Here is a 27,083-nt window from a genome sequence, read left to right as displayed (position 1 = left end):
TCATTCAAATCCTTCGACTCACTAGACATGTAGTAAAAATTTAATTGATAGTAAGTCCATCCATCTGTAAACACAACCAGCTCAGCTGTTAGATTTTTATTCCCATTTACACTCATCTGTCTGTGACTTATAACAGATAGTATATTTATAGATTGTGTACACTGAAAGTTACTGAGACCACAACCCAACTCCATCATGCTTTAAAAATATCTGCTGTATCCACCTAATTTTTGAATGTTTGATATGGAAAAGAATAAAAATAACAAAGCAGTAAACAATAAAGCAATTTGCGCTACCGACCAGTTTGTTTGTATTTACACAAATAAATATGTATAACAATAAAAAAATAATAATATGGTAAGAAAAAACAGTTTGTAATATCAAGCAGCATAAAGAGATGTTTTGTACAGCTAAAAATAAGTGGAAGCAGATGACACCAGAAACCGGACACATTTTGCTTAAAAATATTGCAGCAAATAACTGCATAGACTAAAGATGCTTTACCAAGAATCAGAAGTTAATTTCTTAGCTGTTCTCTCTCATTGGTCAGGTTTATGTTCTTGAGTATTAGCTGTTCTCTCTCATTGGTCAGGTTTATGTTCTTGAGTATTAGCTGATCTCTCTCATTGGTCAGGTTTATGTTCTTGGTTAAAAACTGTTGCATTTCTTGAGTGAGTGTGACACACGGACTACAGTCAACAGAAGAACACACAGCAGCACCAAACACACTGCAGCTGCTCTGTAGTTTCTGATCTTGACACAATCACCTCCTGAAGAACCAACATGGTGTTATTCTCTTCATTTATCCACACAGCACACATCAACTGAAAGCATGAAAACTGAGTGAATTATTCATCTCGGTACCTGTAAATTCAGATGATTTGCCTTGCATTGATTCCAATTTGACCTCTTATAACATCATTTGCGTAGATATTACCAGTACTTTTCCCATCTTCTCTGTCCATCTTGTGTTCCTCATCTGTGTCTATGTGGCCAGTATTTGTACAGAAAGGAACTGCAACTCACTGCAGAAGATTTTCTTTTCTCCTACAGTGTGGATTTGGTTCATTTTTAATGGGATTTAAATGCATAAATTAAGACATAAGAACACAGTCCGTTATTCCAATACTGTTTTGCTTCAATTCACGGTTTGTAATGTTGTGATTCACTTTGTAGCTGGTTGGTTCATGAATTATATAACTCCTTTACAAAGACTTGTTTTAAAATCCCCATGGGAAAAATGAATGGAGAAAAAGGCAGCTGAAAAGTGGACGGCCCATATCGGTTCTCAGCACTAAGATGAGAAAGAAACAGAGTGAGATAAACTGTTTAGGACTAATAACTTTTTTTGTGGTGATTTATTGCAAATGGGAGGTAGGAGTGTTTGTAAAATGATTTTTGCAGTTCCATTTGTTGCCACTAGTAGAATAGACACACAGCATGCTTCTCCTCATCAACTTTCTTCTTCTATAGAATGGCCGGAAAGTGCAAGGAGAGCTTGACCAATGGTGACCTGTGCTCAGAAACTGATCCTGACTCCACCAGTCGACTCTCCTTCCTGAAGATGGTGGGCAAGGGCAAGATGAAGAGGGAGTCCATGCAGGACCACTCATCTCAGGGGCCTGAGAAGGAGCCGGTGGAGGAGGTGCCTGAGGTCAAACCCAGGGAGCCACTTTCAGGTAAACAGTCAACTGAATATGAAGCTGTGCATTTGTAGAATAACCATTCAGCAACTCATAGACTCATATTCCTCACAGTACGTAAAAATAAGTAAACACACATTGGCAGTTTAGCTATTTATAACAGTTGTTTTGTAATTGTTTGTGTCAGTGTAATACAGTATTTAGTATTTGGTACTTCTAGAAAATATACAAACAGACTGTGATAGCATTAAACATGGAATTATTTGCAAATTAATTCAACTATAAATGTACAATCTTTAATGCATGTTCCTAAACTTTCGACCACAACTGTACTGTACCAGAGCTTGATTGTTTAATTTGTCCTGCATGAGCATGGTACATGCAAGGCAGGAATTTGCACATGATTGCAGGTTTCAGGCTTTTTACTGCAAGACAAGGAGAGATAAGGTTCAAAACCAGCAACAACTTGCAGGCTCTGTTGGTTAAAGAATATTGGCATAAAGGATGGTTGTGAAGGACAAGATCGGGAACATCAAGTTAGCAGTACCAGTTGCTAGCGTCACAGGCCTGGACTGTTTTGCAAACATATCTGCAAGTGTTACTTAGTTGCTTGTGCATTTGTTAAACAGTCAACAGAGTTCATTGTGTGCTCAACCTAGTAGAATTTAGTTTCAGCCCTGCTCTTACATAATTGCTCTTACATAATTACACAATCATTTTAAGCAAGACTCTGATTAACAGGTTCATGTGTGTTTGATTAGAGTTGGAACTAAATTTTGCAGAAAGATTGATAATCGGGGAACATGCCTGTCAGAGCGGCATGCATTTTCAAGACTTTTCTGCCGTTTTCACCATATGGGCTTAAGGGGGCTGTCAAATTTAAACCATCAATCTCTTCTCCTTGTGTAAATGCAGCATGGAACATGATAAAAGAGGAATCTGAGCAAAGGGGAACTGAATGTGCCCCACAGTGTCATGTTTGGTCATGTCTTTGCTTTGTTTCAGCAGGGGGGGACAGGGTTAGTGAATCTTGCTGCTTTGAATGTCCCAGCTGACACAGCAAAAAAATCACTTTTTATTTGTGTATTTAGCCAAATTATGTTGATGGGAAACCTTCTGGTGACCTCCCGCAGCAGTCATGTGGGTTTCCAAGTCAGCAACTCTCAGCTGAAGAGACCACCAGATGCTTTATGATTTATCTGTTATTTGGGTGAAGAGCATTTTTGTTCACACATTGATCAGATGCCAATGGTGAACACTTTTTTTCTCAGTTTAGTCTGTTTTTGTGGTTTCTTAAGTATTCCAAAAAAGTTCTTGTGTATGAGCTTAAATAAAAGGCCTACTTCCCATTTATTTTGCAGGCATAAGTGTTGTGACAAAAGAAAGCATTGCTCCATCCACCCAGCTGTTCTCAAGTGGTCCCACATTCCTGAGGGAATGATAATCAAATCTTTAAGTATTTAATTCACTGGCTCCCTTTTTGAGAGCCTTTTTGAAGAATGTTATCAAACATCTTCACAACGATGCATTAAAAGAATATACGGAGCATAGGAAAGATTAAACAAGGAAGTAACACTTCAGATAATGTGTAAGGCCACGCATTCCTCGGTCAATGCACATGCAAGAAAATCCAAAAAATGGAGCAAAGAACAGGACGTGAATGCTGTTCATGGAGGTGTTTCAACTGTCAATTGTCAACTTCTGCTAAACCAGATCAGATTTCACTTGAGTAGGAGTTTTCAAAACATTCTCAATGCCTTTACTTCCTGTGTCATTGTTTTACCAATTTTAGACTATAGCAAAACTTATAATTGATATTATTTATATAAACGAATGTTTAGGGCTGCCCCCTAATAGTCAACTAATCATTAATCGAACAGAAGAGGCTTGGTCGACCAAAATTGTATTAGTCGCTTAGTCGCAGAAAAAGTAAATAAATAAAACAAAAATCCACAGACGAAGTCAAACAGTTCGTGACGGACAGATTGTTAACAGCTAGTCTATGGTAATATAGTACATCAGGCAGGACATACAAACGCTCGCCTATCATTCATCGACCTCAACTATGGCTTATCATCTGAAATATGTAAGTATTAGCAACTTTACATGGCTGCTTAATCTAATGTTAACCTAGAGAAATGTGCGCTCTTCAAGTGTCTGTGTGGAGTGTGAAGCTGAACAGTATAGTGCTCACTGCAGGACAGATTGAGGCGCCGGTGCGCTCACTTGCTCTTAAAATACTCCGTCATTTTTGGTCATACAGATAAGAGTAATACATCTTTCAAATCTGTAAAGACTCTACGTTTATTTGTGTGCACTCGCAATAACAACAAAACGCACTTTTGTAAAATAATGAAAGCAAACCGGATGCGCTTTCTGCCGTTTTGGTCTCTGTGAACTCGAGCGCGAAACTCCGTATATATCTTTGCCTTACAGACATTAAAAATATATTTACAGAGAGTGAAATGTCTACTTTCAAATGAACCAATTCAAATGGAAAACAAATATTCTCAGATTATGTAATCCGTATGAAACAAGGTGCATCACCACTGCGGAGATGATGAGTCAGTTCATCTCTTAAACCAATAACAAAGAAAGCACTAGTTTATCAAATTATTAAAATGTTAATGCAGGCTCCTTACTGTTTTTCACTGACATATTCATAATCATTACTTCTGCCGGTGTGCTGTGGCAAGTTTGAGCGTGTGCTTGAGCGCTTAAACGGCTATGTAGGCAATTAAAGGCACATTATAATGATTTAAATGGTTTATTAATAAACGTGCGATTAGTCGACTAATGCTTAAAATGAACGACTACTAGTCGACCAGAAAAATCCTTAGTCGAGGGCAGCCCTACTAATTTTAATACCAAATAAATGTTTTTTTTTAACAACAATACCATCCTTTCCATGATGTCGCAACAATATGAAAAGCTGTTCTTGGAACACAAAGCATGTTGCAACTAAACCTCATTGTTGCTTTGCTGTGAGTTCAGAGAGCAAGGTCTACGTTGCATTCGGATGGCTGGTATCTCTCAGGACTGAAAGCATTTAGTTGTCTTTGGGATTGGCAGAGTGTAAGATGACATGGCTGAATTGATAAAGAAGCCATATAGAAGGGCGTTTACCCCTCATACTAGAGAATGATTTCCAGACCTCGCCAAATTACAAGCCGCAACCTCCAACCATAAGCCATAACTACAGCTGAGAACCATTCTGTCATGGCCGCCATGGAATCAGTATCTGAGTGGAATGTTTGCAATCAATGCATTCCCGTTTATGATAGCAAATATTCCTGCATGCCAACTGGCAGAGTCACTTGTGAAAGGAATAGCCAACACTTCCACCTTATCCAGCTATTGTCCAACATTTGGCAGGAGAATTTGTTCATGCATGTCAAATAAACCAACAAGCATTAAGTGAGGGCAGGGTAGCACTTAGAGTAAGGTGGAGTTCGCGTTTTCCAAATGGTCCAATTTAGGATTGTACTGTTGACGTTGGCCATGACCAAATAAATTATGAAGGGAGTGGGACCGTTCTGTCCTGAGAAGGCTCATGTCATCACTTTGCATCCTGACCTAAAGGTCTCCAGTGGCAGGCGAGGCCAGTTGTCACTTGGAAGCCTCACTGGGCCTGGACATTGAAACAAAATTTTAGCCTGTGGAATTCCTTCAGGACGGGCTCAGTATTGCTCGACCCATCTGCGCCGCTAAGGCAGAGGCAGGAAATACAATCATCTTCCACTTATTAAATATTTCACTTCTGGGGAAAATATGTCTACTCTGCACATGCTGAGCATTAAATAGGGGAAGTGAATGAATGAGAACAGGAGTTTCTGTGGGCTGCTATTCCTCAAGTTCTTTGGTTTTCTCCTGCTCCGACTTGACAGGAGGGTGATTTTGACTCTGAAACATAGAGGGTTAATGGAAAATGGTCCTGAACCTGTGGCACGACAAAGAACAGATCATATTCCATTACATTCCTAGAATCCAGGCTAATCTTTTCCTTGTAACGGCTGATTGGTCCTGCTGAGAGGTGTTGGTTGGGCAGGTGTGTTGGAGCTATGTTAGCGGATATCTTGCTTAGTCAGGTTTTTCAGTCGAGTTGGTTGTCAGCCCCCACCCTTTTAAATCCTCAGCCAAAAGCAAACAGTGTTATGTGCTCTTGGAAGTTGTGGTGGGGGTATATGTGTAACATATGTACCATACGTGCCTTAAAAGGCAACAGTTTAGTCCCTGTGGTTTTCATTAAGGAAGGGTGGTGACATGTCCATGCTTAAGTCAAGCATGCTCCACACCATGAATTTAGTGCGTGAGACTCTGTGGAAACAAAGAACTAGTGTTGTCCTCTGCACAGCTCAGCGCAGTTACTGGCAAAGCTCCGCATTTTAATGACTGTGGGATAAAACCCATTTAAACTACATGGCTTTCAACATCTGGATCATTGCTTTTCCAATATTAAAATCTATCATTCTACACAAACGCATATATATAATTATTACAATTTAAAATAACTTTTTCTATTTTAATATATCCTAAAATGTAACTTATTCCTGTGATTGCAAAGCTGAATTTTCAACAGCCATTACGCCAGTCTTCAGTGTCACATGATCCTTCAGAAATCATTTTAATAGGCTGATTTGATGCGCAAACAACATTTCATATTATTATCAATGTTGAAAATAGTTGAGCTGCTTCATATTTTTTAAAAACCATGGTACATTTTGATACAGTCTTTGATGACTTGGAAATTCAAAAGAACAGCATTTATGTGAAATAGAAACATTTCTTTGGAACAAATCGTACTTCTGAATGGTATATAAGTTGCAATACACAAGTATTTCTAAGCATATATATTGTAACACACACACACACACACACACACACAACCTTGTTTCTGTACTAGTGTAGACAAACAGTTTATTATCCTATTCAAGTTCCTGTGGGGCATGGGCAATATTTTTCAAATTCTCATTCATCAGTTAAAAGGGAGCCAGTTTTTAAATTCTTCCTCTCAGACTGAAGCTTGCAGGGTCGACCTTTTCTCCCTTCAGGTATGAACATCAGCAGTCGGGTCTCAAAGTCATTGAGATGATACAGTGACATGTTGTTCTTGGGTGGAGGAATTTTCACATGGATGAGTTGCAGAGGAAGTGCATTTTTAACAGGCACCTTGCCCCCCGTCTGCGTTAGCGATAACCCTGGCGGTATTGTATTTTATATTTAGATCTCCTTCCGATGGACTGGCACACTCGGGCTGTTATTATGCGAGACGCTTGAGAAGGGTGTGGGGTCTGTCGTGGCATTACAGGACAGTCCATCCTCGATAGGGATAGGGACAGATGAGTCAGGCGCCAACCGTAACAGGATATGTTGACATGCTTTAATGTTCAAAAAACACATTATTTTTCAAATACTGTACATTATTGTAGGTCCTATATCCCCCGCCTCTCTCAAACGCTTCGTTTTCTACAAAGTCCCTCCTTCCGACAAGCGCAGTCTGCTCTGATTGGCCAGCTGACCCAGTGCATTGTGATTGGCCGAACACCGCAAGCACTCGTCGGAAATGTAACGCCCCTTACCATAATCGCGAGCTTCATCTTTCAAAATAAATGTAAAGTAGGGCTGGGCGATACCCTTTATTTTGTTTTCGATACGATGGAACAGAGTCGCGTGACAGACACAGTAATGATGCAGTACACAAGCTGCGGTTAAGACAGCTGACTCTACTGTGATGTGACCCTCTCTCACACTCACACTCAATCGCACGTGCACGCACGCACGCACACACACACACACGCACGATGCGCAAAACTCCGCATTTGAACAGTCCATAGCAAATACTTAAACTAATAACAAAACAGTAGCTGATTCAGAAGCGCCAGATTGTCATAGCAAAGTCAGAATTACCTCCTCTCCTAGGTTCACGAAACGGTCGTCTATAAAATGCATTGCTGTTCTGTTGTAAGTAATCTTAAAGATTCCTAAATGCATCTACTTTCGGAAGGCCAAATAAAGTGCTTTTGCTTTCGCCTAGAAACACACAGCGTCTCCCTGACATGGCTGCTTCAACACTAACTGCGGTTACTGAAACCACGCCTTCTTTTTTTGCGTGCACATTTGGGCCGCTTTATGCAAATATTTCCACATAGTGATGTAGATATGCTTTAGGGGGCGTGGCAGTCTTAACTTTGATAAAGAATATCTCTTTGGTTTTGAGACTTTAGCCTTTGCAACTTCAGGGATCTTATCTATGCACAATCAGCTTGTAACACTCCAAAGAGAAAGGAAAACTTGAAATCGCATCATATGACCCCTTTAAATGTTTTTGAAAGAAGTGCTTTATGCGCACCTTTATTTGTAAAAGAAATACAGTAAAAATATAAACATTTATGAACAACTGTTATTTTAATTCTATTTGAATATATTTAAAAATGTAATTTATTCCTGTGATAGCAAAGCTGATTTTATTAGCAGCCATTACTCCAATCTTCAGTGTCACATGACCCTTTAGAATTAATTCTAATATGCTAATATGTTGCTCAGTTATCAATGTTGAAATTTTTTGCTGCTTAATATTTTTGTGGAAACCATGATACTTTGATGCCATGATACTTCTGATCAATTTAATGTATAGAAATATTAATAAATTTTTTTAATCGTACTTACACTGTAGTGTATCACATTTTACATAAAACATTAAGCAACAAAGTCTGTTTTCAATGTTGAAAAAAATAATAAATGTTTCTTGAGCAACAAATTAGCATATTAGAATGATTTCTGAAGAATCATATGACACTGAAGACTGGAGTTATGATGCTGAAAATTCAGCTTTACCGTCACAGGAGTAATTTACATTTTAAAATATAGTCAAATAGAAAACAGCTATTTTATATTGCAATAATATTTCACAAAATATCTGTTTTTACTATGTTTTTTAACAAATACTTAATTATTCCAAAACTTTCGGTCACCAGTGTATATACAGCATATATTATACACTGATGTAATATGTAATATGTATGTAATGATTGAATACTTGAAGCTTGTCAAAATCTATCACTTGTAATCAGACCAATTTGTTAGCCCAAGTAAATGTGTTCATCCCAAAGGAAAGGACTGGAAATGATGAAGGATGGGTGTGAGCGCTGACCTCAATGAGAGCCCGTCTGCTTCATCAAAGATTTCTTGGGAATGTCAAAAAGTGCTGCTACATGTAAGAAACACAAGTGAGATCATTATAAACTATAGCCAGCAGAGTGCATTGGCAGTCCTTTTGACCATCTGGAAGATATATTGCATTTATGTTTTAGGTTTTAATGGCATGAAATCTACTAATGGGGGAATTCTGAAGAACTTTATTGAATGGCCAAAATAATGTTCCCATATTCATCCATCTTCTCCAGTTGTTCTCAGACCCACATTGCCCACAACTACATTCGATTGCTCCATGTTTTTTCTACCCAATAAAATATTTTAGAGCTTGGCATATTTAGAAATACATATATGCATTATGAAAATGTCTATTGGGTTAATATTTTGTTTTTTTGGCTTATTTTAATGGTAGTTTGATGAGGCCCCCTAGTGGGCCCCGACTCCCTGGTTAAGAACTACTGCTTCAGAAATAACTAATTAACATACAATGAATCATAAAGTGCAAATTCAGACAATTTTTTTTTTTGCTCTTTCAGTTTATATTCCACGAAAATGATCATTGTTGATTTGTGCATGGTATAAAGCAATCCCAGATTATTCTTTTGAAGTGCACTTTTTCAAATAGAGAGGAAACCAACGTTTCTCCAGAGATGAATCAGTATCCCTGTGCGACACTGACGAAAGTAATAGCGCCATGTGCTGCATTTTAAGTGAAACTTTATGATGAGAACATTTGGATATCAAAGCATAAATGGAAATCAGTGTTGTTCCTCCAACACATTTTCTGAAGTAAATCCTCTTTTATGCGTCTGCTTTGTTTGTGTAGCTATTAGGTTTCCTAAAATTAGGAGCTTTAAGTTTATAAGTTAAATGTGCTAATTTCAGGTGTATTAGTTACATAAACATGATGCTATAGAGTTTAAATGAATTGTTGGCCTAAAAAAAAAAGAATCTGTCATTATTTATCATTATTTTGTCATTATTTTCATCTTCGCTGCAGCTCTCAAATCAAATATGGTCTATGGCTAGGACTGTCACGAATCACAATCATGAATTTTGTGCTTTGATTGTGATTAAAAATGTCATTATGTTTTGTTCATGTCACTAAATCTATATTGTATGTTCCTTTTTTTACCTTGGAATATATATTATAATAAAAATTCAAAATAGACCCATATGATATACTGTAATCCTATGAATGAATAATATTTATAGAATTATTTTTAATATAATATAATATTATATAATATAATAATTAAACCCACAAGCCTTTTCATATAAAGAACAACCGTTGACTCTTTTAGTGTACTTTATAACTGTGTTTTTATATTCTTTATTATTTACTCATTTAAAATGAAGGTGAAGATACTTTACAAATAATTTTTTATGAGTTCCATGAGCCAATGGCGATTCAATTGCCAAGGTGTCCGTAGAGGGTTGAATATATCAGTATACTGTTTGTAACAACATGAGAATGACTAAATAATGAAAGAATGAAGTATTCAGTCTCTGCTGTGTGACTAATGCATAAACTCTTCATCTCTGTTTTGTCAGTATTGGAGATCCTGCAGTTGGTGACGAAAAGAGATTTGTTTTTGGCTGACACTCACATTCTGGAGCTGGAGCAGGAGTGTAGGGAGGCCGAATCCCTGACGGCAGGGGGCACTGAGGATTTCAGCAGCCCCAGCAGCAAAGACAGCAGTAGGCGCAAAGCCAAAGATGTGGAGCTGCTGTACGAGGCCCTGCAGAAAGAGCTGTGGGACGTGGTGAGGGAGTCTCTGCGTAGCCCCACCGCCGGGCCCAACCTGGGCCTGGTGGTGCAGGTGCTTCAGCAGGAGGAGCTAGCCGATCGGGACTGGGCTCAGAGTGAAGGAGCCGCTCCAGGAGGCCCGCGGCCGAGGGAGTTCAAGAAACGCTGGAGGGAGGCGGTGGTCGAGTTGGCAGATGCAAACTTACCCCAGCATGAAGAAGCACGGGCGGGCGAGCTCGCGGCCTACCTGGATAAGCTAAGAGTGCGTATGGTGGAGGACCTCGGAGCGGCTCGGCGTAACGTGATGTCTGTATATCCTGTGGAATATGACTCCTTCCTAGTGTACACACAGAGCTACCATCAGGCTGTTACCCGTCGTCTCCAGGCTATCACTAATGGGGATCTGCAGATCACTGATATATACTCTTTGCTAGACTGGCTCTACAACATTTACAATAGGTAAACACCAGCAGTTTGATTAGGATCGTTCACTCAAAACAATGTGATTCCAAACCTGTATGAGAACATTTTCCCATTAAAGAAACTAAACAGTGACCACAGGCTGCCAAGTTCCAAAAAGTACTTTAAAAGGGGTCCATATTATGAAGTCTTCTGAAGACATATTCAAATATTACGTGTCAGGTTTGACCCATTGGTACTGTTTCTTCTGAGTAAAACAGCAAATTTGAATTATTTGTACAAATGAAATTTGAGGGTTAAAGATTTGTGATCGGCAACTCTTAATTTCAGGTTGTTCTTCATATAAACCTACGATATGACTTCAGAAGACTTGAATTTAGCATATTTAATTATATGGATTAATTTTATTGTGTTTTTTTTTCATGTTTTAAAGCTTGATATATGGGAAGAAAACAGAATAAAAAATATCTCAATCTTCTGTTCAGTGTTGAAGTGAAGTTAGAATGACTGAACAGATTTTTACAGACATTTTTTTTTTGTTTAGAGGAAAAGTTTGGGGTCAATATTATTTTTTTAAAGGAAATTAATACTTTATTCAACAAGGATGCATTACACTGATCAAAAGTGACAGTAAGGACATTTATAATGTTCCAAAATATTTCAAATAAATGTTCTTTTGAAATGTATATTCATCAAAGACTCCTGAAAAAATGTATTACAGTTTTCAAAAAAATATTAAGCAGCTGTTTTCAACACTGATAATAGTAAGAAACGTTTCTTGAGCATCAAATCAGCATATCAGAATCATTTCTGAATGATTATGTGACACTGAAGGCTGGAATAATGGCAGCTGAAAATTCAGTGTTGCGTCAGAGGAATATATTACATTTTAAAATGTATTAAAATAGAAAACAGTTATTTTAAATTGTAATAATATTTCGTAATATTACTGTTTTATTGTGTTTTTGATCAAATGCAGCCTTCGTGAGCATACGAGATTCCTTTTTTTTTTTTTTCAATCTTACCAACCCCAAAATTTTGAAAGATATAAAAAGTAAATCCGGTGGCAGTGTACATTAGCGATGGCCTGTTTTGTAGTTTGTATTGTTAAGTATTACTGGCTGTATCCAGTTGTCAAGCCACATATAGCAACAGCAAACCTAAAACAGATGTTATAAATAGCTTCTGGTTGATATGAGAGGTGAAAGCCACTCTTGTACCTTCCCATTCCTGTTCCTTCATAATTCAATGTTTCCTTATGAGTGAAGTCCAGACTCAGTTTGTGATTTGCTCTTCCTGTTGTTGCTGCAGAGATGTCCTTGGAACAGTCACCATAACAACACCCATTAACCTCTCGCAGCTCGGCCCACTGCTGCCAGCGGAGACGGTGGAAAAACTCGAGCTTGACTGCCTCAACTCAGTCAGGGTAAGAACCGAAATTCCCAAATTCTAGCATTTTTTGTGTATCTTGAACAACGGCACATCCTGTCCACTCAAAGAGATGGCTGGTCATTGCAACCTGCACGGTCAATTAGAGTGCGGCATTTCAGGGTCAACGCGCGGTTTTCCTGTCTACAATGAGCACTACACAATAGGCGTCAGTTTGACAACATATCTTTCCCCTTCGCTCATTAAGCAACATCAATGTATGATCTTTTAATAATCCTTAAGCCCGTCCTGAAAATAGTGACATTAGTCTAATACTTTATGTCATGAATGTGTTAATGGAATGATTGTTTCATTATGGATGCTGTCGTTTCGTACATGCCCAATACAGGTCCCAATATGGCCGCCCCCTCTCACAGCAAGGACACTTTTAATGAGTGTGTTGAAATGTTGTGTTTTCCAGGGGAAAGTGACCAATGAGCTGTCTCAGGTTTTGGAGGAGGAGGAAAAGAGATGGCTGGACACCCTGAACGTCGAGGAGTATCAGTTACCCCTGGCTCGCACTGTTATTCAGGTCAGCGCAGGGACCATTTATGCTCATTTATATAAAAGAGGATATTGTGCTTGACATATGGTGTCAGAATGTGATATCACATGTTTCTTTAATCCATTTTCTCAGTATTGATTTTGTGTATAATGGCCCACTGTTCCTGGCCGTCTGCGATATTTGCAGCAGGTTTTAGACACTGTCTTAAACACAGGGTCTGTTGTTAGAACAAAATGTAAGACATGTCGAATGGCATCCATGCACCTCTGTGTAACAAGAAAATCGTCTCCTAGCTGGAACCAAAATAAACAAACATTTCCCATTGTGAGCATGTTTCCATTACAGCACATTGTTTTTGCAGGCTATGTATTGCGCCCTAGTGGTCATGAATGATAGTAAGGAAATTTGAAAATAGTTCATTTGTTTGGTGAAGTAGCATTGAGCAAGATATTTCAAGACTACATTGAGGAATTTTGTAACAGATTTCAATTCACTTAGTGTTTACTGGTGTGTAAATAACATATTTCTTATATTTTTGATTATAGAGGCTACAAGAAGACCTTGAGAGATCTGCAGCCGTAAACAGAGATTTGGGTTCACGGGTTGCTCAATGCAGTCTCAACGGACTGGCAGATTTCCTGTACAGGTGGGAAAGTGATACTTGAAATATGACACTACCATACAAATGTTTGGAGTCAGAAATTAATACTTTTATTCAGCAAGGATGCATTGAATTGATCAAAAGTGACACTAAATACTTTGACAGTGTTATAAATTATTTTTTTATTTGTATTCATCAAAGAAAAAATATTACGGTTTCCACAAAATGTTAGCATTTAGTAGCAAATATTTAGCAGCACTGCTGTTTTCAACATTGATTATATTAGAAAAAGTTTCTTAAGGAGCAAATCAGCATATTAGAATGATTTCTGAAGGATCATGTGACAATGTAGACTGGAGTAATGATGCTGAAAATTCAGCTTTACCGTCACCGGAATAAATAACATTTAAAATGTATTCTAATAGATTTTAATTTGCAATAAAAATAAATATACATCTATTTCAAGTATTTTACAAATATATTTACATATTTATGTACTTAATAAAAATACCCTGCAGTTGTACTTTTGGTATATTAAGCTGGTATACTTAAAGTCTGCTAAATTGGATCAACTAATTTTGCACTTTAATTGTGCAGAGGTTGTGCTGAAGTCCAACTAAAGATATACTGAAGTAAATTTGATTGTGCTAAAGTGGAGCTATTGCATATATACTTAAGGTACACTTCAAATATCTTGCATTTAAAGACCGATATTATTCAAAGATCCTACAATCCTCATCAATAGTGACATTAAAACACATTTTAGGCTTAATATTAAGAAATATGTGACCCTGGACCACAAAACCAGTCATAAGGGTCAATTTTTCGAAATTGAGATTTAGACATCATAAATAAGCGGAATAAGTAAGCTTTCCATTGATGTATGGTTTGTTAGGATAGGACAATATTTGGCCGAGATACAACTATTTGAAAATCTGGAATCTGAGGGTGCAAAAAAATCTAAATATTGAGAAAATCACCTTTAAAGTTGTCCAAATGAAGTCCTTAGCAATGCATATTACTAATCAAAAATTAAGTTTTAATATATTTACAGTAGGACATATCTTCATGGACCATGATCTTTACTTAATATCCTAATGATTTTTGGCATAAAAGAAAAATCAATAATTTTGACCCATACAATGTATTTTTGGCTATTGCTACAAATATACCCCAGCGACTTAAGACTGGTTTTGTGGTCCAGGGTCACATATGCAGTGTGCACAAGTATTACTCCAAATAAAGTTTATTTATAATTATCAGTAAGTCTCAAGCGATATGTAAGTAAATATACTTAGTATGAAATAAATGCATTTTAAATATATTCCTTTTTTTACTAGGGATAATAGTTCACAATCGTACTGTTTTACTATATATTGGACTTTATATGGGGTTCCAAGTTGGGAGCCCAATGAATGACTAACCCAGGGCTGTCCAAACTCGGTCCTGGAGGGCCGGTGTCCTGCAGAGTTTAGCTCCAACCCTAATAAAACACACCTGAACCTAACAGGTGTGTAACAGGTAACAGCTAATCAAGCTCTTACGAGGCATAGAAACTTCCAACAGGTGTGTTGAGGCAAGTTGGAGCTAAACTCTGCAGGACACCGGCCCTCCAGGACCGAGTTTGGACAGCCCTGGACTAACCCTTTTTAATGTCCTAAATGCTTAAAAATTGCTTATTTGTTAGATAAATACATTTTCATTCTTCAGTTAGATAATTCCCATAGAAATGTGTCATACTAACTAAATGCATTGTTTTTGCTGCAGTTTTCAGAGAAAGGTGGAGATGTTCCATGAGATGCTCGTAAACAGCTGTGAGGTAAATGAAGACGGTTACATCGCTAAAACCATCGCTCTTGTCAACTGCTGTCCAACGTTCAGGTAGGCTTTCTCAAAATTTCTATGATGTTTTTTTTATTATTTTAGTGTTTTCATTATATAAACTGCTGTGTTTAGGAGCTTTGTGGAGCGTTGTGGCCAGTGTGACCCCTCAACCAGCGAGGACTCGATTCGTAGAGCCAACACAGCTCTGGACAGAATAGTCAGCTTGAGTGTGCGAGTGCTAAACGACAGACTTTTTGAACATATCAGGGTGAGGCTGCCACAGATCACCCCACATTTCCTCACATAGACACGCACGCACACGCAGATTTCTCAATACCTTATGCTCGTCTCTGTCCAAGAATATAAAGAATATCTTCTCAGCATTTCCCCTATGGGCTGTTCTCAAGGATGTTGTTTTGCACAGCTACTCTGGCTCTGAGACACTAAAATAGCAGCACTATGTGAAAAAACACTAGTGAATTAGATGTTTTTGGCCTGACGCCGAACAGTATTCAGTGTTTGCTGTACAGATTGACATTACCAGCTCTCATGGGCCACATAGTTTCGCTGCATCCTTTTTAACCAAGATGGGGCTCGAACAGGAAGTTAGCCGCACTCTCTTGACTCTAAATATGAAAGCCCTCACATCCTGGTGAAGGCAAATATAGTACATTCCAGTGTGTACTGTGTATGTCATTTCTAATCAAGAGCGTTCTGTCTCATTTCACGTAGCCCTTATTTGATAAGCTGATTAAACAGAAATGGCTGAGCAACACTGAGCCTTTTGAGCAAATCGAGGCGCTCATAAAAGAGCACTTCAAGAAGTTTCGCAGGATGGACAATCCACCTTATGAGGTAAACTAAGATGTCAATAACATTAATTTCCTCCCTCAATCTGCAATCTGCAAATTTATCATAAATGATTCTTAAAAACATGTGTTTTTGCTGCTTTGTCAAGTACACTTTGATTCTTTAATTCTTGTATCTACACAGCCCTTGTATTGTATTGGTTCATCGCAAATATTTTTGTACAATTACTGCTAAAATCTATCTAGCTCTCTCAACCTTTTTTTTTTACATAAAACAATTTCAGCTCAAATCAATTGTATGTCTAATTGTCGATTTAGCCATGGATAATGTACCATTATATAATGTCAGCCAGTCATTATCCCAAAATAAACCACTTCAGGGTGAAATAAGATTGATCTGTTTCATGTACGATCATGTTGGGTTTTTGTGAGATAAGCCTCTTATTTACTGCGTTCTCTTAGGTCCTGGTGATGGAGGTGCACCGGCGTGTGATGACTGAATATGTGCGGGCCATCATGAGGGGCAGAATCATCTGCACATCACTCAAAATGAGGAAGAGAATGGCTGGACGCCTTCGTGACGAAGGAAAGCACCTAAAAACACTCTTCAAAGAGCTGGTGAGTCACTTATCTGAAAGATCAAAGTAAAAGGTTTTCATTTCTCCTGCTAACCTTGGGTGCGTTTTCCAGAAGCATCGATAGCATTGATAACTCTATTGGTTACGACGGAACTTGTGGCAATAGTTGTTTTTTGTGAAACGCACACCTGTTCTGTTAAAAAAAGTCCGTTTTTATATTTATATTAATATTTCGGATGTAGCTTTTATTTTATAATTTTCCGATTTTGTTTTAATTTTAGTTTAGTTTTTAGTAGTTTTGTGATGTGCTTTTGTCATTTTTTTATTATTACTTTTTAGGTTTAATATATTTTTATTTCAGTTTTAGCTTTAGATTTGAACTAATTTCCAGTTAATAATTTTAGTTCTTTAACATAAACCTATTTAAGTTAGTTTCTAGTTAGTTCAAATTTTTGTTTAGTTTTAGTTAACAATAATAACCCTGCTGTCAGCAAGATATATGATATTAGTTATGACATAATTATAAAATATGGTAGTACTGGTCAATTTAAAATATTTCAGTATGATCAGTATGAAAACTTTTTGGAATGTTTTTTTTCCCTTAAAAAAAAGTTATTCCTAAATATCCAGTAATGTCAACATTTTCCATGTTACAGTAACATACGAGGTGGTCAACTTGTTTCATGTTTATGGGACTAAATGGGAAACAGAAAACCACAATTACAATTCTAAGATTTTTTTTTTTTACTGTTTTCTGAATTATTTTAGGTAACACTTTATTTTATGGTGTCCTTGCTACACGTATATGTATTTACTATAATAATAACAATAAATTATGCATGCTAACCCTAAACCAAAAACCTAATCCTAAACCTAACCATATAAGTACACGTAGTTCATTGATATTAATCTGTACTTAAATGTATAATTACACTGTAACAAACCGTGTTGGGGGTAACATGAGTTACGTAATCAGATAACTTTTTTTGAAGTAACTAGTAAAGTAATGCATTACTTTTAAATTTACATTTAAATATCTAAACTTAAATATCTTACTTTTTTCAAATAAGTAACGCAAGTTACTTTGTTTTCCCATTTATTCACTGGCACCTCGCCTGTCCCTGTGTTGGGAGAAATTGGGAGTGAGGTGCAGAGGCAGAGGTTCTTCCTTCAGTCTGAGGCTTATTAATTTCACTTTTGATGTGAAAAAGTGTGTACAGTTGCCAAAAATAAAACTTTTGGGACTCATGTTATTAAAAAAACAAGCAAGCCCAGACCGGGTGACAAAAAGTAATGCAAAAGTAACTTGCATTACTTTTCATAAAAAGTAACTCAATAAGTTAGTTTTTCATTGAGTACCGCAATATTGTAATGCATCATTGCTTTTAAAAGTAACTTTCCCCAACACTGGTAACAAAGACACCGTAAAATAAAGTGTAACCTCATTTTATTTTTATTAGTATGGCATTTTTCTTATTAAATCCTTATTCCCAGATTCATCCCACTTGCCAAAATGTCACGTCATGTTTTGAGCTAGATTCTAAATACTGTATGTTTTAATCACTCAAAAACCATCTCTAGCCCACAACTTTTCAAACAAAAGAGATTCTGAAGAATGGGCTCTTCTAGAGTGGGCATGGAGGCAGATGGCTCCAAAGGGCATCTCTATGACCCACCCAAACGCTCCTTTCTCCTGTGCAGCGTCCGCACCTTGCTTCAGTTAAAACATCCGTTTGTCACCTCGGTGGACAACAGGATGCCATTGTTTCTGGAAGAATGTCCTGGCCTGGGCCTTTGAAGTCTGACTTGCCTTTAAGGTCAAACTGAGAGTCAGGAAGAACTGCCTTGGTGTAATGGGCATACAGATATTTACCTCAATTGGAACAACATGTGCTCCTGTACTTAATCCTCTAGGTTTTTGTTTTTCCAGAGACGAGGGTAAAAATAGCCTTCGGAGTCGTTTGGGCGCTGTGATCTTTGGCTGTCTGTCAGAAGTCATTGTATAATGTACTTTTGGAAAGCGTCTTTAGTGCCAGGCAGTCGTGTTTAATCTGAACGTTCATCTGTACATTCCAGTTGCTGATCAGTCTCGGCGTTTGAAGATTGATCTGGTGACTGATCTGATGTTATCTTTGTTTGCCCCCATCCAGGAATCCTCCGCCTCATGGCTCGACAGTGCTATTCCTCACTTATCAGAGATCATTGTCTTGGAAGACACTCCCTCCATCCAAATGGAAGTTGGCGTCCTGGTACGGGAATTCCCTGACATACGGTGAGTGTCTTGAGGGGCGGCGTGCTGCTCGGCCGGGACACCTTGTAGCCCCTGATATGATCGAGGTCACAAAGCAGAGAGCTCAGGTCATCTGACAAAGCGTGGTCATTCAGTTTGACAGCAAAAGAGGGGCTTGTAAAAGCAAACTAGACCTTTGCGGTTTCCTGATTTTTATGGGAGACTGTTTGGTTATCCCAGATTCGCATGAAAGGTGTACAGTTGTCCAGCTCTGGATCCTCGCAAAGACAAAGCAAAAACACAGGCATCCTGCCAGGGCCTGACCTAAAGCTCCATGGTTTAACCTAGAGTGGGCAGTTGCCTAATCAAGAGCCCTGTACGGCTGCAGAATCCAGAGGAAACTCTCTTTTGTGGAATGTGTGCTAAATAAAGCTTGAACCTTCAAATACATGACCTAGATGTGCTGCGGGCTCTATTGTTTAGCATTAGCAACACCTTTGGGTTTTAAACTGATGAACGGTTGGAATCTCTCCCATCTACCGTACATATATTCACACATTTTATGATCTAGGGAAACTTTGAATGAACAGGAGCCAACTCTGGGAAGGTTAAATTAGGATTCTTTGCACCCTGTTGATTCAACTGTACATATATACAGCTATACATTATACATTACATATACAGTACATTATAGAATATTATAAAGAACTTAAAGTTTTTTTATTTTTTGTGTCTTCCAATTCGAAACATTTACATTGTATTAATATTCTATCCTTTTTTGGTTTTGCTTTTACTTGTTTAGTTTAGTTTAGTTTAGTTTAGTTTAGTTTTTGTTTTGGGAAAAGAAATGAGGGGGAAAAGTTTGGGGTTGGTAAAAAAATATATTGATAACACTTTATTTGAAGGTGTCCTTGTTACACGTTACATGTGCTTACTATTGTAATAACAATAAATTATACATAATTACATGCAAGTAACCCTAATCCTAAACCTAACCATATAGCAAGTACATGTAGTTAATTAATATTATTCAGTACTTAAATGTATAATTACACTGTAACAAGGACACCTTCAAATAAAGTGTAACCTTTTTTAATGTTCTTGAAATAAGTCTCTTATGCTTACCAAGGCTGCATTTATTTGATCACAGTAAAAACTGTAATATTATGAAATATTATTGCAATTTACAATTATTTACAATAAATGTAAAAATAAAAATTTATAAAAATGTATCACTTTCCTGTCCTCTTACTTACTGAATAATTTACTTTTGCATTAGATTGTAAATCTTAATTTGTAAACCTTTTTTAATCCTTTCTCGCTTTTTAAAATTCAATTTACAGTTTGCCAAATCTATTGAATAAACTTCAAATACAAGCCCAAGTCTTTTTGTATATGAAGAATTTTCAGTTTAGAAGAATATTCTATTTTGCAAGTTATGAAAACAAAAAAAAATTTCTGAAAAAAAAAAATTAGGCTTGTACTTTAAGACAAACAAAGCATGTAAAGAGAAATTCACTTAATGAAGGTCTGTTCCAGTATAGTTTCAGCACTGACCACTTACCATGCAACCATATTACGGTTTAACTAATGCAATAGATGCAATATTCCACTTATTTAGCCACTTATTGTGACACTGTACAGTTATTGTTAATATGACAATATGCCTCATATATGAGTCAAGAGTGAATAAATCTTTCTTGTGTTTCAGGAGGAAGCATGTTTCTGCCATACTCAATATCCGTGGGATGACCCGACAAACAGAAAGGCAGGAGATCTTGAATATAGTGAAAGACATCGAGAACAGCGACAGCGTCATGTGGGTGTCCCGGGACAGGGCTCTCTTTGCTGAGGTGCCGGTGACGTCAGAAGTACACTGTCTAAATGTAGGCCTGAGCCGCGTGGCCCTCACCGCCTCGTCCCTCTTCTCCAGCATGCGGTTCCGGCGCAGAAGGACTCCAACCAGGGAAAACCAGGATGACATGCTGTAATCCATCTCAAATAGATGCTCGAGCCACCCAGCACTCATAGAGCACCGGAGCCCAGCAGCACAGCATTTGTTTCTAAAGTGTTTTGCATGTGCCATTGTCACATCGTAAGGACAAGTAAGGACATCTTACAGATGCTCAGGATTGCAGGTTCTCTGAGAAAACGGAAAAAAATGACACTACAGTTGGCATCACTACAACTGTTTTTGCACAACTAACATCGCAAAGGCTTGTGTGAAATACAGTGGCACCAAAAATATTTTGGCACTTTTAAAAATGTATGTATGTCTTTAGATTATATAACAAAATATCAAACCAAGTGGCATTTCTTATAGAAACAAAATGTAAAAACACACTTTTCAAGAAAAATATTTTAGAAATGAAGTTTGTAAGGTTTTAAATGATCAGTGACATTTTGTAGTTGTAGAAATCTTAGTGGAACATGTTCATATATATCACAACAAATTGTCTCAGGACCAGTTGGGTAAGAGTCATAGCAAAAATGTCAAAAAGAGTCCTGTGAAAAGGTCTAGCCTCATTTCATTCCTAATACAATGAAACTCATACATTCTGTGTATCTAAAAATGTCCAAATAATCTTTGGGGCCACTATATGTTTTTTTTTCTTTCTCTAATTGATGTAGTTATTGTCTGAATATATAGTGCAAACATCTCTAAGAAATATCTTTTAGGATCTTAAATTGCAGGGGTCTGAGTGCGTATTGTAAAAAATATATAACTACTGATCAAAACACTGCTTGGTTTTGGGAATTATTCGTTTTTTGTGTTTTTCTTAAATCGTACCATTTAGCATTTTGACTTTTGTGACAGTAATTGATAGTTATGAAATTGTGTTTTTTTTTTATATATAGTTGCACATGACTGAAGACTGACTTTAAGGTACTATGCAATTGCAGTTATCTTTAATCTCTCAATTATTTTTATCATATTTAAATGGATGATTTTGTGGTCCAGTCATCTATTATCTTGTCATGAAAGATAAATGTATTTTGTTTGAGATCACTCAGATTTACCTGTGAAAGAAATCAAGAGGGACTATTTATGTATTGCAAGACTTATTTATTGCACCAGTAATTTCATTCATCTGTAATAAATACTGAAAAAACAACAACAACAATGGAAACCAATCCAAGCATAAATGACTACAACCAACAACAACAACAAAAATAAAAATAGAGTAAATTCATGAATAATTGTATCACTTTTGAGACACTGTGCTCAATGTACAGCCATAGAAGCTTTTGGTGTGTTTACCTTTAATACTGATGGACAGAACTTTTCAAACAGCATTTATGGATTCTGCATTTACTGTGCCACATAGATTGTCTTCGAAAAATATCATTTTTCATCCAACTTGTCTTTTCAGCATATTTGATAAGTCTGTATATGTTGCTGTGTGAGCACCATGGAAAGGAAATCAAAGAACAATTCAGTAAACTTTAGGGTACTCTGCATGTTGCTACATATGAAAGATTTAAGCCTTTGACTAATATTTTGGTTATAGGAAGAAAAATATTTTACAGTGTACATATATTAAATCACATATGAATAAATGACAGAGGATCAGATATTTCTGTGTGTGTGTGTGTGTTCATGAGATAAATGACAGGCTGGCAACCCAATCTGTGTCCTCTGTGAGGAGGGCTCCCAAAAAAGCTACAAAGAATTCAATTGCGAAATACCCCCAGGGGTGCCCGAGAGGGGGGGAGGATGAGCACCCCAGTTGGATGGATACAATGGTTTCAGACCCGAGCAATGAAAAGTTGACTATGAATAACCAGTGCATATGTGGCAAAGTCTGCAAGAACAACCGTGGCTTAAAGATCCACCAAGCAAGAATGAAGTGTTTGGGAGGAGGAGAAGCAGCACAACGCACAGGTGTCCAACCTGGTGAGACGCAGGAGGGGCCAGGCCCGGAGTCACCCCACAGCGCCCGGAACCTCCACGTGTTGCAAACAAATCCCCCCAACATTAAGTTCAGCAGGAGACAGATCAAATGGCCAGCAGCTAGCATGACTTCACTGTGGGAGCAGTTTGATGAAGATGTCAACCAGATTTTGGAGGCAACAGTTAAGGGAGAGGCTGACGGAAAGCTGCAAGCCATGACAACCATTATTGTCAGTATGGGAGCCGAACGGTTTGGAGAAGAGGAGAAAAGTACGAGAACACCTTACTCCAAGAATTATAGAGCAGTGAGAATTCATAACATCAGGCAGGAGATGAGAGCGCTAAAGTCCCAGTTTAAGGAGGCAGGAGAGAGTGAGCGCATTGGCTTAGCTCAGCTGATGTGTATCCTGCGAAAGAAGATCAGGGTCCTCCGCCGAGCAGAGGGGCATCGGAGGCGCCGTCGTGAAAGGGCTCGAAGACGTGCTGCTTTTATAGCCGATCCCTTTAAGTTCACTAAGGAGTTGCTGGGGCAGAAGCACAGTGGAAAGCTGGACTGTTCACAGGAAGAAATGGATCAATATCTGAGTAATACATACAGTGATCCAAAGAGAGAAGAGAAGTTGGGACAGTAGACCCTCTTAATAGACCCTCCTGAACCAGAGACACAGTTTGACTTGTCAGAGCTGCAGTTGAAGGAAGTCAGAGAGGTGATCCGCAAGGCAGGGGCAGGTTCTGCACCTGGACCAAGTAACACCTCATACAAAGTGTACAAAAACTGCCCCAAACTCCTGTTTCGTCTGTGGAAGATTCTGCGGGTTTTCTGGAGAAGGGGAAGAATCCCAGAGCAGTGGCGAGTGGCTGAAGGGGTATGGATCCCAAAGGAGGAAAACTCAACTCATATAGATCAGTTCCGCATAATCTCCCTGCTGAGCGTAGAAGTGAAGATCTTCTTCAGTGCTGTCTCCAACCGGTTATGCACCTATTTGGCAGAGAACACCTATATCGATACGTCAGTACAGAAGGGTGGAGTTGCAGGTATTCCAGGCTGCTTGGAGCACACTGGCGTAGTGACGCAGCTCATTAGGGAGGCCAGAGAGAATAAGGGCAACTTATCGGTCTTATGGCTAGACCTGGCAAATGCGTATGGTTCCATTCCTCATAAGCTGGTGGAGCATACACTAACCAGGTACCATATCCCCAGCAGAATTACAGACCTCATCAATAATTATTACAGCAATTTCAGAATGAGGGTCTCTTCAGGAGAAACGACATCAAGCTGGCACAAGGTTGAGATTGGGATCATTACAGGATGTACTATTTCTGTCATACTGTTCTCACTATCCATGAATATGCTCACCAAGTCTGCTGAACCACAGTGCAGAGGCCCCACAACAAATTCAGCCCAGCGACAACCACCCATCAGGGCTTTTATGGATGATCTTACAGTCACCACAGAATCAGTCCCAGGATGTCGGTGGATTTTACAGGGCCTAGAGAAGCTAATGGAGTGGGCCCGTATGCATTTCAAACCTGCCAAATCAAGATCATTGGTACTGAAGAAAGGGAAGGTGGAAGATAAACTAAGATTCCACATTGCAGGCACAACCATCCCAACTATTTCAGAAAAGCCAGTCAAGAGTCTAGGCAAGGTGTTCGACAGTTCTTTGAGAAAGTCACCTGGAGGAGGGTGTATGATGTTGAAAGACCCGAAACACCCGATGATTCCAGGAACATCACTGATGATGTGTCCAGCGGCATCAGAAGATGTATGTGCACAACAGAGGATCAGATATTTCTGTGTGTGTGTGTGTGTGTGTGTGTTCATGAGATAAATGACAGAGGATCAGACATTTCTCTCTGTGTGTGTGTGTGTGTGTGTTCATGAGATAAATGACAGAGGATCAGATATTTCTCTGTGTGTGTGTGTGTGTGTGTGTTCATGAGATAAATGACAAGAGGATCAGATATTTCTGTGTGTGTGTGTGTGTGTGTGTGTTCATGAGATAAATGACAGAGGATCCGATATTTCGGTGTGTGTGTGTGTGTGTGTGTGTTCATGAGTAAATCTTCCACTGAGTAAGTCAGATACACTGGGAACTTGTGTGTTGCTGTGATTCGCTGGCTTTGACGTCACATCGACCCGCACGTCATCATCATCATCATCATCCAGGTTGCGCGTGTGTTTGGTCGCCGCTGTCCTTGGTGCTGAGCGCTAGTCCAAAGACGCATGCGCAAGGACTTTAGACACACTAAATATTATTCATAACACTGTAACAGTGAAGAGTACAGTAATCAATCATATTTTTAGAGAATGGCATGTCTTTGTTATTTCTTTGAACTGTTTTGTTGTACATCTTTGTACTCCAACTAGGCTTATTTGAAAGTCAATTTCTGTATAGCCGATAGGCCTGTGAGTTTCTTGCCAACGACAAAACCATCATGGCGAATTAACGGCATGCTTTTTTGCTAAATTCAAAATGTAAACAAAACAGCTATTGATCAAAACCCTTCATGAGGAAAAATGAAATAAAATTGTGAATATTTGTGTGCACAAATATCAAACCATTTCTTTGGTCAATATTTAGTTATTAACGATCGTTAATCCACCTCAGCGTTCATACTCATGAGCAGCATGCAATGATCTCCTATAATTCTTTCAAAATAATAGGTATGTGCAGGACTGTCGTGTAATAAAATGCCATTAACATTATAGATCTGGCAGCAGTTCTTCCATATGGGCTTCTGACGAATATGTCTGGTGGAGTAAATTCATCCATTAACTGTCTTGTATGAAATTGTCTTGTTTTAAATCGATTTTCGTTTCAGTAATTAAAAAAAAATGAAAAATTGCAATGAATTTAACACTGGCGGTGGTCACATTTCACCACGTGATTCTGCTACTTAAAATGTCATTTACGGCTAAAATTGTATTTAAGTTTTTGTAAATTAAACGTACATTTTTAATTTTAATGATTTGGGTTTTTTAACAGCAAAGGTTGAGAAACCTCTCTCTCTCTCTCTCTCTCTCTCTCTCTCATTAATTCATACGTTTGTTACAGGTATTTATAAAATGCTATATTTATTTATATGGATATGTGATTCTATATAGGCTACATATGTATTTATTATGTTTTAAAATGTGCCTAAAATTTATACAATTTATACATATGTATGTGATGTAATGTGCATCTGATGTAATTGCCTCCGCATTGTACACTAGATGGCGCACTTCTCACACAAAAAAAATCACTGAAATCACACGTGTTCTAATGTACCTATGTGTATTTTTAGCTTACTATGGGATTAATAGCAGACCCTGTCATAAATGTAGTTTCTCTTTACAGTAACTCACGACATGTCTCAAGAGAAAGAAGGTTGTCAAGGCGTTGCAGAACCTAATGGAACACAAAAGAGCTCCCTTATGTCAAGCACACAGCAGGGGAGGGGGAGAACGTGGGAATGGGTCAACTTAATGAACCCATAATGGGCGTGAAAAAACACTCCATAAAAGAATAAAACACTTTAATGATGTCTCACGTTTAGGCAAAAAGTTATTTGTTTAATTTTAAGTGGCAGTTTTTGACTTGACGTGTGAACTTTTCATTGTCAGTCAAAACGAATGAATTTGAAAAGTATTGATTTTTTTTTCTTTTGAATAAGTATTAACTCAATCATCACTTTTTATTTCAAATTTGGAAGCATGAAGTCGTTAAATAATAACAATGACAAATGTTTATCTGAAACAGCAGTTCACTCTTTTACTGACTCTGCTTAAAAAAAGTCCTTTAGCCATATTCACCAAAGCCTTAACATAGTTATTATTTTAATGTCAATATGTCATTATATGTCCCTGCTCAGCTTCTCTCATGAATGATTCAGAAAGATTAATTTCCATGCTCACAATAAACACAGCCAGCCAATCAAATATAAGGTAGATGTAAGGTAGATATAAGATATATAATGATGATATTATGACTCTATTACATAATTAAAAGATGTATGATATCATTGTAGATTGTGATACATAAAATAACAATACCATGATAAATATTGTTACTTTGGGTGGAAGGGGGAAATTTGTTATTATTTATTTATATTTTATTGTAGAAATTCTGCAACTCCACATGACAAAGCTGTAAAGATTTGTTTAGAGCCTACCAGGGGTTTTCAAACTGGGGTCTGGGGACTTCCAGGGGGCCGCAAGGGAGTCTGTGAAAAGTTTTAGAAAATAAAATAAGTAAAAATAGG

General features: G+C 37.9%; 1 protein-coding gene and 1 pseudogene across 2 annotated transcripts in view; both read left to right on the top strand.

Moving 5' to 3' along the window:
- The window catches only part of LOC107726108 (tumor necrosis factor alpha-induced protein 2-like), a 37,127-nt gene extending 14,624 nt beyond the window's left edge, over positions 1-22,503 (top strand). For both annotated transcript variants that reach the window (XM_016535613.1, XM_016535612.1), the window contains exons 3-13: positions 1,474-1,679; positions 10,350-11,004; positions 12,277-12,391; positions 12,815-12,925; positions 13,444-13,544; positions 15,267-15,380; positions 15,456-15,591; positions 16,056-16,178; positions 16,595-16,750; positions 18,861-18,982; positions 20,652-22,503. In XM_016535613.1, the coding sequence (XP_016391099.1) occupies positions 1,474-1,679; positions 10,350-11,004; positions 12,277-12,391; positions 12,815-12,925; positions 13,444-13,544; positions 15,267-15,380; positions 15,456-15,591; positions 16,056-16,178; positions 16,595-16,750; positions 18,861-18,982; positions 20,652-20,931 (2,119 nt within the window). In that variant the 3' untranslated portion in view covers positions 20,932-22,503. The remainder of the gene's footprint in view (positions 1-1,473; positions 1,680-10,349; positions 11,005-12,276; positions 12,392-12,814; positions 12,926-13,443; positions 13,545-15,266; positions 15,381-15,455; positions 15,592-16,055; positions 16,179-16,594; positions 16,751-18,860; positions 18,983-20,651) is intronic.
- A 283-nt stretch (positions 22,504-22,786) lies between these two features.
- On the top strand, positions 22,787-26,705 carry LOC107726090 (uncharacterized; annotated as a pseudogene).
- The last annotated feature ends 378 nt before the right edge of the window (positions 26,706-27,083 follow it).

Source organism: Sinocyclocheilus rhinocerous, unplaced genomic scaffold (genome assembly GCF_001515625.1).
Source record: "Sinocyclocheilus rhinocerous isolate Xijiao unplaced genomic scaffold, SAMN03320098_v1.1 scaffold816, whole genome shotgun sequence".
Classification (NCBI taxonomy): domain Eukaryota; kingdom Metazoa; phylum Chordata; class Actinopteri; order Cypriniformes; family Cyprinidae; genus Sinocyclocheilus; species Sinocyclocheilus rhinocerous.
Note: the sequence above shows the minus strand (reverse complement) of the source record. Positions and strands in the feature narration are given on the sequence as shown.